The sequence below is a fragment of the Etheostoma spectabile genome, chromosome 7, assembly GCF_008692095.1.
Source record: "Etheostoma spectabile isolate EspeVRDwgs_2016 chromosome 7, UIUC_Espe_1.0, whole genome shotgun sequence".
Taxonomy (NCBI): domain Eukaryota; kingdom Metazoa; phylum Chordata; class Actinopteri; order Perciformes; family Percidae; genus Etheostoma; species Etheostoma spectabile.
In genome coordinates, this window is record NC_045739.1 from 6,797,718 (window position 1) to 6,809,491 (window position 11,774).

The window sequence follows — 11,774 nt, forward strand, 5'->3', positions numbered from 1 at the left end:
ATAGTTCTTCACATTTAAAGTAAGTTAGCTAGTGGTTTTGATGTGTTCTTCACCTGTTCACCAACTTCAGATACTGTAGTTCAATTGACAAGTAGATGGAAACTAGAAAGAAGTCTCCGTCTGTTTTAACAGACACACTGGGGGCCAAGTTGGAAACCAGAATCAGCTTTAATCCAGTCCTAATCTAGTTCTCAACTTTCACATAATTTCACTGGAGTTATCCTTATTATTGTTTACGTCATCAATACCATATTCAATCTAAATAGATGGGAATATAGCTACTGTACGTTGCATTTGACACAACTCAACAGATTCGACAATCTGCATTAATTCACAGCAAATCAATGCAGTTTGTGTCATAATAATCATATATGTGATGTTTTAGGCCTGTTGGCAGACATCCATTTAAAATGTAGCCATTGCCATATAAAGACCTTGTTCTCCATGTCCACTGAAGTTCCTCAGCGTCTCTCTAGTAACATTGGTGTGCTCCAGGTAGCTTTGCATAAAAAATGGTTGTCATTCGCAAGGCTACTTTTACTTTTATACTTGAAGTAAATTTCCAAGCCTGTACTTTGTTACTTTTACTTGAGTAAAGAAGTTTAATCAGTACTTCCACTTTTACCAGAGTATTTTTTAACACAAGTATCAGTACTTCTACTTAAGTACGGAAAGTGAGTACTTTTGGCATCTCTGGTGTTGAGCCAATGAGTTTGGATCCTGTATGTGGAGATTAAGGGTTAAGTCCCTGCTGTTTGGCTCATGAGTTAAACTCCTCCTCTGCAAATCAGAGGGTACACAAAGCAGCTGGCCTTGACTGCATTCTGCAATGCCTCTATCTCTCTTTCTCTCTTCCAATTTTTTCTTCTTCCTTTCAAACTTTCTTTCTGTTTTTTTCTTCTCTTTAGCAAACTGTTTCTCTCCTTTATTTGCTGTGTTTTTCCCATTTGTGAGTTTGTTGTTGCCCTAACATGCCCATATACTTCTGTATCCTCCTCGAGTTTGTCAGTTGCAGCCGTCAAAGGTTGTCACGCCCACTTAATTCTCCTCCACTCTTCTGGCGCTCTCTCCTTCTGCTCCACTCTGTTTGTGGCTATTAGGAGGCGCTGCCTTCCCCAACCAATCACGTTGCACAAAGCACGTCTTACCAGTTGAATATTGGCTGCTAACAGACCGTTTGGAAACGTGTGCCATATTTGCTATTCATAAAGATGATGACACACAGATGCATCAGTTATGCATACTGTTTTGTTTCCATGGCTAATCAGTGTATGCTGAAATCAAATGTGACTTGGTGAGCAGTATTAGAAGAGACAGAACAGAAATGAGCACAGGCAGAGGGGAGGAGAAAAGAAAACACACAATGCACAGGCTTCCTCAACAGCTGCAGCCCAGTTTTGAAATCCCCATCATCTTGTGACTTCCTTCCTCTGCTGCACAGAGCAGCAAATTCTGTGTGCACAAATGCACACACACAAACTTGCACACACACACACACACACACTGCACATTGTGTGCACACACTTGTAGCTTATGCCAGGGTCTTTGTTTATCCAAAAAGGTCACATAAGAGATATGTGGGGGCAGGGTATATGTGAAAAGGAGAAAGAAAGAGCGAGAAAGAGAGAGAGAGAGAGAGAGAGATATTCACAAATAAAGACACAGTGGTTTGCACTTGAATTATATTTCTCCAGCTTATATAATATAATATAAATATAGTAATATTTTCTGTTATGTAAGACATGTAATGTAAAGGCACCATGATAGTGAGAGCAAGGTGAGCATGCACAGAAAGTATTGGCCACTGTCTCTATGCTCTCAGGTTTCAGTTTTTTGGTAGTGGAACAAAAACAAGGCTAATCTGTGAGTGTGTGTGTGTGTGTGTGTGTGTGTGTGGTGTGCGTGTGCGTGCGTGTGAGAGAGAGAGTTTGCATAGCCAGTGTTTCTCAAGGCCACTCGAGCAGAGCTTCTGGTCTGGGTGAACATAGAAGGTAAACATTACCATGCCCCACAATCCTCTCTGTTCTTGTGCTCCCCTTGTGGAATTTTGACACAGAAATGCCAGAGGTCACAGGTCTGGTTTATTCCAATTTCTCACAAGGCGTCACACATGCCTTTTAGTTGTGAGTCCTCAATATTAAAACATACATACAGTATATGCACAGACATACAGTAAACAAACATGCATATACTGTACAGTATGTGTATGCATTTACAGACACATGCATGACATGTACATAGGCCTCATTCCAAGCAAACAATATGTGAGCCAAATCCAACTAGCTAGTGAGCTGTCGTCCAGATCTTTTGCACCATACCTTGATGTTCTTTTGCCAAAGTAGTTATGATGAAATTTTAACAGATCCATCCACCATGAAGCTAACTTTGTCACTCCACCTAGACCTCAACCGACTGATAACACGGTTTACTCTGTCTTATCATACCAAGTCAAAATAGGTCAGATTACAGCAGAGAACAAGCTCCGTCAACACATGCATACACACCCTCACAATCCATGTTCACACACACACACACACACACACACACACACACACACACACACACACACACACACACAGCAAAAAGCAGCATTTTATGTTTACTCTCATGTTCACATATTTTACCTTTATGTCTGACATATATGTAGACAGAAATAACACATAAATATAGGGAGACTGCACTGACTCAGCTATGTTGACCAGTGACTGTAAAAAGAAGAGACTTTAAGGTGGGAAGCATGATTCAGGGACCGTTCATATCCCAGCACAGTACAGCATGTGTAGGCTATGTATCAGTTGTGGTTGGCTGTAAATAACCAGAATAGTCACCTTCTGTTTTAGGAGCTACCAGCCAACGACTGACACCCTACTCTGCTCTCTTCTTGTGTGTGTTCTCAGATTGCAGACACCTACTCCATTGTGTGTAAAACCCAGAAGAAGAAACCTCCCATGGAAAACAACGGATCAAAGACCCTCCCACGCTCCTTTGGTGGAGGTTCCCGGGGCAGAGGCCGAGGAGTTCAGGGCCAGGCACGTTCCCAGGAGGAGCCCTGCTATGAGCCCATAGGAGACCGGTCCTGGCCCACATGTGCAATGACCGAGTCTGACCCTGCGTACGCTACTATCGACACCCACCGGAAACGGGAGCAAGCGGCAACCAGTAACAGCACAGCTGGGGGTTCTGCCACTCTGAAGAGAAAGAAGCAGACACCGCAGCAGCAGGCAGCACCATCGGCACCTCAGAGCTCAGGACCCACCGCCCTGCCTACTAGAGGACTGCCTGGTGGGGAAAACTTCTATGAGACCATCAGTGATGTGAAACAAGGGGGCAACAGCTCCAGCACCACTACCATCTTCACCTTCAATGATGGGATGGAGATGTACGTCACTGGCCTGTAGCTGGCTGACAGGCGGAAAGGGCCCAGAACCCACTGGTACAGAGTCATGAAAGGGACCCTCCTGTTCACCGGCCAACAGGTTGCTGTACATACAGTAGATACAAGGCCCTCTCTAGACAAACAACACGAGGATCCATTTTGTGATGACATCAGGTATAAACAGGGTCTTAATCCAGGTTCAGACTTCCCTTGATTGGTCTGTACTTCAGAACCAGCTTAAGACTAGTCCAGCCCCAATATGGACCAAATATGTTTTAACAAAAAAAGAAAGAAAAGAAAACTAGAATATATGTCTTCAACCTACTGTGTCACTGACCATACTCACCTGTTTGTGCATCATTTTCCATAATATTTTATTTTTATATGAACACTGTACTTTTGAAAGAGTATGTGGTGTAACTCACATCCTGAGAAGAATACACTTTAATATACATTAAAAAAAAAAGTGCATGCATTGTGCAAACACACACATGAGAATAGACAGAAGTAGCAAGGTATATTGTAGGTATATTGGGAGTATGAGGCACACTGTTAGCTGTCTCACACACACACACACACACACACACACACACAAACACACTTATGGGGGACTTATGTAATATAAGCAGATGGATGTCACAGAGATTTGCAGTGCTTAGCTCTCCCTCAGCAAACATCTGAAACCGGTTCTCTGTGTGGCCTGTTGCCTGGCAGACAGCATTGTGGTGCTTTGTTCAAACATAGGCCTAACTTTTATAGACCTGCTTAAACACAGTTAAGTGAAGGCTATAGTCCCCATTTTACAAATTACTATCATCAATGTGCCCTAAATGTATTAGCAGTTTTCTATCAATTTACAGCCCTCATAACTATAAAAAAGTGAGTTTTGCCCAATAATGTAACTTTCAATCCACGCTCCACTTTGACAAACATCCGTAGCCTGAGGCAACAGAGGCAAAACACCCCTACACAGATCCACACATACTTGGCAGAGCCATGCGGGGTAAAGCGATCAGGTCAAGGTCAGTTTAGTGGGTTGTGCAAGAATTTCCCCAGCGTGGTATGGGTGAGAGATTTCACAATGCAAAACCTTAACTGTATTACTGGGAAAAATAAGAGAAGAATATTTTTTTTTAAATAAGGAAACAAAAGAGTGTCCAAAATAATAAAGGATGTTTTGTCCTGTGTTGGTAATATTTCATGTCCTTTGGGCACTGTAAACATCTGATTTAATGACTATTAGAATTTTGCACTGCACAGCTGCAAGGGTGTTTGGCTTAATTGTGCATTAACATGCTGTAAAGGGTGTTTCTAAGTACAGTTCTGATTTGCTCTGTAGTCGTAAGACAAAGCCGGAGCTCCCCATAGCTCTACAGACTCAGGTCTGGTGGTTGAAATAGCAACAGAGGGCTTAGACTCCAAGGAAAATAAAGAGCTGGGCATAAAGATTAACAGCAAGTGTCCTTTGGCAGGTTGCCCCTCACCCTCTACCCACCCTCGTCTCCAGCCGCTTCTTCTCTTCTGTTTTAAACAATGTCTTTCCCATGTAGCTTTGGGGAACAGAAAGAACTGAGGAAGAAAACAAAACATTAAAGGCTTAATAAATGTACATAACGATAAGAGGTGAAAAGGGATACACACTGCTCACAGAAATGAGGGAAGCATTAGAATGATCTCACTGTGAGACAACCATGCAAAGAAAAAACGGGTTTAGAAAGGTTGGTAACATAAATTTTATAAATGCTACTATGTCAGAAAGTATGTAAAAACGACTGCACTCTGTATTTAATGCACTGTTTATTTTTTCTTACCTACTGATAATACCATTGGTTGAATAGCTCATGCCACTGCCATGAAAACAGTACGTTTATGTTGTTGTTGCAACTTTTTCCTGCTTGATCAAAAAAAGTGCATGCTTCGATATATGGAGATGAAAACAAATATTGTGGTACTTAATTGATCTCTTGTTTGTTATTTTGTTGCCATGTGATGCAAAGCAGCTTTCAGTTTTTTCTTTCCCAAAGCAGCAACTTAAAGGAGGAGGAGGGTAGAGAAATAGAAAGATAGAGAGAAGCCATTGGGAGTTTAGAGGGTTGTTTATCCTCTGCTCTGGGGGAGCAAGGAAGAGCGATAGAGGTGTGGAGGGAAAAGAGAGTATGAAAGAGAACAGAGTATAAACCTGGATGAGGATCACTGCAAATCAACAGATCCAAAGGACCATCTCACTTCTGACACACACACACACACATATACTGCAACTTTAAGCAGCATATGGGTGTTTCTAGGTTAGTGGATGAGGCACATTTGCGTCTGATTGGTCAGCCCTTGCATATGCTCCCTCCCCCAGCTGTCACTGACCTCTCTTTTCTCTGATTCACCTCTCTTCTTCGGTGTGCAGCGGAGGGGCCTTTGATGTCCAGTTCTGAGAGCCTCAGCCTTCTTTTTTTTTTGTATACTTTATTAATCCCGCAAAGGGAAATGATTTGATATATGATATGATATGAGAGAGAGAGGGAGGGAGGGAGGTGGGGGGCAGAGGCAGCCTGATATCAACAATGCACCAACGGCTCATCTACTGTCTGATATGAGAAATGGCTAACAGCTGGGTTGCTTAACAAGCTCTGTTGCAGCTTCCCTTAGACAATGGCTGGAAATCGCTATCACACTTAATTCTTTTTCTCTGCCTGTCACTTTTTGTCTCACATTTTCTTTATCCTGAGAAAAAGCACTGATCCAATATATTTTGTTGGACACTGTTAAAACAGTATACACTGATTGAGACAGATGTTCATTGCACAAACAAATACAGTATGATGATGTAAATGTGTAAAATACTCTGTTGCTGTTCTGATGTTGTTCTAATGTAACATACAGTACACAGTATATTTGTTGAAAAAAAAAAAAGATGGTTATCACAGACACATTGTACTTTTGTGGATGCAAAATGTTTCATGCTTTCCATGCAGATACAGATGCTGTTTGTCTTCAGATATAATTATGGGCCAATACTGCTGTGACAGCTGTAGCCAATGTTGTATGTTCTTAAAGCACAGGGTTTAGTTTAAAAAATAATGAATATAATAAAATATAGTGTGACAGTGCAGATATGCAAAAGATTGTAATGTTTTATATTAACCTTCATAAAAATATTAAAGTGAGTTTTTACTTTTCTAATAAAGTGGCACATTATAACGTGCGTATGTCTCTTGCCTGTTGTCATATTTCTTTGTACAGGATATAAAAATAGGCAGCAGTGTCAGTTTTTACGGCTCTGTAGCAGACTAGCTTGCCATGAATGCAGCTGGCAATAAAATGTGTTGTGTAAAATTAAGTAATAAACTAGAATTTGCTAGGCTTTGCAGATATTTTAGAAAGGATTAGAGAAAGTCATTCAGGTGTATCCATCAACTGAAACAAAAAACAAATGTTATTAATAACATTTATTTGAACATTTAAACATTACCTTTGTGAAGCTTCTAATGCAACTGCCCCAACAAATGCAATGCAGTCCAAAAGGGTCTCTCTTATCAGTCAAACGAAGGGGTTTATAACTTTTGGGGGAGGAAAGAATCTGACCTAGATGTTAACTTAATCGATAATAACCCGCTAACAAAGTACGGTTCATGCAAATAAACAGGATCCGGTAAATCACCATTTGATAACCAAACAAACATATATGCGCAGTTTGCTTCTGAGGCCTGCAGGCTGTTTTCCTACTCCCTCGCTTGCCTGGCTCGCAGACCCGGCTCTTGACAGACACCGGCCGGTAAACTGAAGGACACGCCCCTTCCCCCGCTTCCACCCACATTTGGATTAGAAAAAAAAAAGATTGACACAGTCAAACTAGCCAATCAGAAGCCACCTCGCAGTGGACGCGTGCCAAAGTGTAATGTTTATGTACGCGGTCGACCAATAGGAGCGAATTAGAGGGGGCGTGGCATTCTTTTGGAGAAAAGAGGCAAAACAATCTTTTATTCTCCTGACCCGGGCGGCTTTTTGGATATCCTTGGTAGTGGTGGTGGCAACTTTACATGTAGACTAGAATAGAAGTTAAGACACAGACAGTTAGTTATCGACTAGCGAAAATCCTGATAAATGTATCTTACTCCAGCAATTTGCACTAAAACCTATAGAAAGCTGGTTTTCTTTCTTTAGTCCCCACTCGCCCAGTCTGAATATGGATTCTAGATATATTTTGGAGCAACCGTCGGTTGGGACAAGCGTCGCTGGTGCGGATTTTAACTGCCGCTCCGTGCTCCGCGACAACCGGGTCCCTACGGTGGAGAAAAACGGCCCCATGCCGGTGTACACAAACGGGCCCGTCTTTTACAAATTTGTAATGGGCGGCGGCTCAGTATCGGAGGTTAAAGGACAGCGAACCTCTCCAAAAGGGAACGGACTTTCTCCGGGTGATCGAATATTGTACGACGTTGAAAAAGTAAGTGCCGTTTATTCGTGTTAAGTGTTTAGGCACGAATCAGAGACTATCAAACATACAACGTTAACGTTAGTCATTACGCTGTATAATGATAAGTTTGACAGCGTGCACCGCTCTCACAAGCCGTTATCGCATTTCAGTGGTTGAAATATGCGAGTGAAGCTCACACGAGACTGCTAGCTAAGTGACTTTGGCTTGCTAGCTATATTGTGTTGTTGTGTGTATTGTGTACCGCGTTAACAACTCTTATTAAAGTGTAAGTAATTTCACCAACTGCTGTCAACGCTGGTTGGTAAGTCATTACATCGTATCGAAAACCGCTTTAAATGGCGGCTTATTCTGTGTGCAAAGTTTACAGAAAAGTGGGGCAGGGACTTCTGACTACTAGCCATACCCCCATAACTGTAGGGTGGCGCTACAGCGACTCAGCAAGGGCTTCCTGGCTCAGCGGCTCCTCACACACTACCGAACTAGTATGGTAGTAGAAATTTGATATGTTTCGGGTTTTTCCATGCAGCAGTGTTTTGTTTTGTTTGCATAGTGTTTAACTTGAAATTCATGTATGTTTTTTTACATTGCAATTGTAGCCAATGTGTGTTTCTCCTTGCAGGGTCAGTAATCTAATCATATGGGTTACTGATTGACCCTGCAACATCGAACATGCAAAGGTGGCGAATTGCTACACCTGCTTTTGATATGGATCAGATAGCAGCTTATTAAATACGTTTAGTGAATTGCCACCTGTTTATTTTAAAGTGGCAGTTGGGTAATGACACTGGCTTTACCTTAGCTTTGTCAACGTTTTTGTGAATTAACGTTGTAATAAATAAATACTTTTTTAAAGTTGTAAGGATGAGTTGATTAGTAATGATTTGATGCTTTTCGTTGTCATATGTGACAGTAAATTTAAAATCTTTTGCTTTTGGTCTGTTGGTTGTAAACAAAATAAACAAGCTCAAGAAATCAATGCCATTTTCCCCAGCATATCATTTTACATTATTTAGACTCAACAGTTAGCGATTACACATCAAATAATCAGCAACATAATAGATAATGAAAATAATATTCAATGTAATATTTTTTTATGATCATGTTTTTTATTTAAAGGAGTGGCATCTAGCAGTGAGTATGCAGATTGTAACCAACTGAATACCCCTTTCCTCACCCCTGGGTGTAATAGAACTTTTGGGGGCCTTCAGGTAATGGAAAAAAGTGAGAGGCCCCTTCTAGAGCAAGTGTTTGTTTGTCCATTCTGGGCTACTGTAGAAACATGGCGGTGCAACATGCCAGGATCCGTAGGCTAAACATGCTAATAATTGGCTTTATCATGAAAGATTGACTTTAATTTATTGCACATTTTCTAGACTGGCCTGGGGGACCAAAAAGACACTAGTTCTTCTGGGATCTTGAAGAGGGCTAGCCCTACTCACTGTCCAGGCATAAACGGGCAGTTCCCGGGCAGCTTCATGCACTTGGACATCAGGAATCCAGGAAAACATGCCGAGCTGCCCAACAACTTCAAGGCAGCACAAGGGCGGATCGTACCACTGACAGAGAGGCAACCCCTCCCTTCCTCCCACATCCCCGTCCCCAGAAACAGGTATGGAGAGGCTGATAAGATCTACAACCATGAGCCCCTGTTGTATTTTCATTTTTGTTTTTATTCATAGACCTATAATTGTGTGCATGTCTATTGTTTATTGTCTATTCAGCGCAGTCCAGTAGTTAATTTAGCACAGAAATTGTGGTAAGGTATTTTTTTATCAACATAGAACATTTTCTCCAACTCCAAACCTACGTTCCTTGACAGAGTCTGGACTAGAAGTGGAATTCAGCCTCTGGCTACAACTGTACATTGGTTTGGGCATGAATAGTGTGGGGGCGTACTGGTCAACTGACCACATGTTTGGTGTTCCATCCAGAATAGTTTCGAAATATGCCCTATGAGAGCCAGAGCTGGAGATGAGGGCTAGGATTGGCCAATCACTTGACAAAAGAAGAATGGAAAGAAATAATTAGATAGTTACAGTGTGTTGGTGTTTTTTATTCATAAATCAGCTAACTGCCTTTATGAATCTTTTTTTACTTCTCAATGTTGCTTGACTGCTTCTAAGCCCAATACTATACCTGTTGACCCTTTTTTGACATGCCAGGCAGTGTGATTTACTGACTGTGTGTCAGGCAGGAAGCTTTGTTGTGTGCGAGTGTGTCTTGTTTGATGTTTGAGCAGTGAGATTTTGCTACTATTGTTTTGCATCATTTTCATACACAGACACATGCACTTTTGTGCTCAGGATTTTCTTTGCTCGTCCTTAGGCAACCTAAAATGCACATACTGACTGTTTCACACGGAAGAAGCAGAAAATGCATCCAGGGACAAGCCTAGTGCACTGATTAGTGATTATGTAACAGTAATGAAGACGGGAGAGACTGTAGGCGGTGCCTAAATACCGTTTCCTTACACTGCTATTGGTTACTGTCTTTGTTAAGACACTGTCTGTCAGTCAGATGGCGCTTGCACATTAACAGAATGCCTGGTGGCGGTACAGTAAAGTCTAAAAACTCAGCAGCGCTTCATTAGATCTGTATAGAAATGGGATGACTATTTTGGATTTAGAAATATTAGGATATTACCATTTTAAACAGATGGATTTTTAAAAAGATTAAAGTTCATCAACAAAACAGATTTAACTGCTGAGAGTGTGCTTTATTTTAGGTGTGGTTTGTTGGGGTTCAGTATTTAAACGCCACACTTCTTTCCATCCTTCTGTCATTATCACATGAACTTCCTGTGGCGTTGGTCATGTATGACATGTCTCTACGGAGTATGCAAGACTGAGCATGCTGTTAAACCAGAGTGAAGTTTCACCTACTTCTTTGTGAGTGCATGTTAGAGTGTGTATGCCCACTACAGACAACAAGGCTGCTATTCTCACCTCTCAATCCGGTCCTTAACCAGATTTGAAAGCTCTCTTTTCCACAGCATGTTGATGGCTATCACAGCGTACAAACACTAAGTTGACAGTACGGAGCCGCTGAAAGACGTTGCATAACAATATATAACTGTGTAGCCAGGCCTTTTTGTTGACCTTTCTAAGATTAACTCCCAGTCTTACCCTGCTCAAATTGACTTTTGTTTTGCAGTCGGTGACAAGAGGCTCTCCTTTCTACCTATTATTCACATTTGGGTTACCATTTAAATATTCAGTCTATTTGGTGACTTTATTATGCTTGCTTTTTCTTAAGGTCGTCCCAGCTGTATCTGTTATCTGGATATATGCACATGTGGTATAGTATCCGTCACAAATATGTAAGAGCGGTTTAAAAATGGACTGTAGTAAACTGTCATTTGTTGGGAACAATTTCACCAAGTCACATGGTTGCACTACACACACACACACACACACACACACTTTTGGACTCCAGTGCAAGTCACCTATTTTGAAGTAGCAGAATGGCTACAGTTGCATGGTTTTGTTTGACATCGGATCACAGTGTGTTTGTGCACATCTGTGTACGTGGGTTTTGACCCATTGTGCATTTGTTGCACTCGGTTCCCTGCTTTGGGCAATGTCTACAAAACATTCATTTTCCTTTTCTCCCTACCAGCTTAGGTAATACCACCATTGTGTTACAGGATTAAATATGTTTAAAGAGACTTTAGCTGTCAAGCTGTTACTCACCTCTGCGTTTTACATCAACCCCTGTATCAGTAACACATTGTTTCTCACATAAAACATAGTGCTTTCACACCTTGTCTTGTCAGTTTGCAAATGCAGCAAAGTAGGTCACTATCCTTTAGACAAGCCTGGGCAAATACCTTGCATGAAGAAAGAGGAGGAACCAATACATTCACTTGCTAATAAGTGCATATTCATTGAAACACATTCAAAGCTACACTGTATATTTATACACTTCTAGCCTCTTGTCAACCTCTCCTCTACATCTCTCTCTCTCTCT

The 11,774-nt window shown here is 41.4% G+C and overlaps 2 protein-coding genes across 7 annotated transcripts in view; both read left to right on the forward strand.

Annotated features, from left to right (window-relative positions):
- Nucleotides 1–6,572, forward strand: part of LOC116692914 (eukaryotic translation initiation factor 4B1) — a 38,987-nt gene extending 32,415 nt beyond the window's left edge. For all 5 annotated transcript variants that reach the window (XM_032521519.1, XM_032521515.1, XM_032521516.1 and 2 more), the window contains one exon: nucleotides 2,898–6,572. In XM_032521519.1, coding sequence (XP_032377410.1) covers nucleotides 2,898–3,398 — 501 coding nt within the window. In that variant the 3' untranslated portion in view covers nucleotides 3,399–6,572. The remainder of the gene's footprint in view (nucleotides 1–2,897) is intronic.
- A 767-nt stretch (nucleotides 6,573–7,339) lies between these two features.
- Nucleotides 7,340–11,774, forward strand: part of slc2a4rg (SLC2A4 regulator) — a 38,711-nt gene continuing 34,276 nt past the window's right edge. The window contains exons 1-2 of one of the 2 annotated variants that reach the window (XM_032521513.1): nucleotides 7,340–7,814; nucleotides 9,179–9,414. In XM_032521513.1, coding sequence (XP_032377404.1) covers nucleotides 7,554–7,814; nucleotides 9,179–9,414 — 497 coding nt within the window. In that variant the 5' untranslated portion in view covers nucleotides 7,340–7,553. The remainder of the gene's footprint in view (nucleotides 7,815–9,178; nucleotides 9,415–11,774) is intronic. The other variant, XM_032521514.1, reaches the window with a different exon arrangement.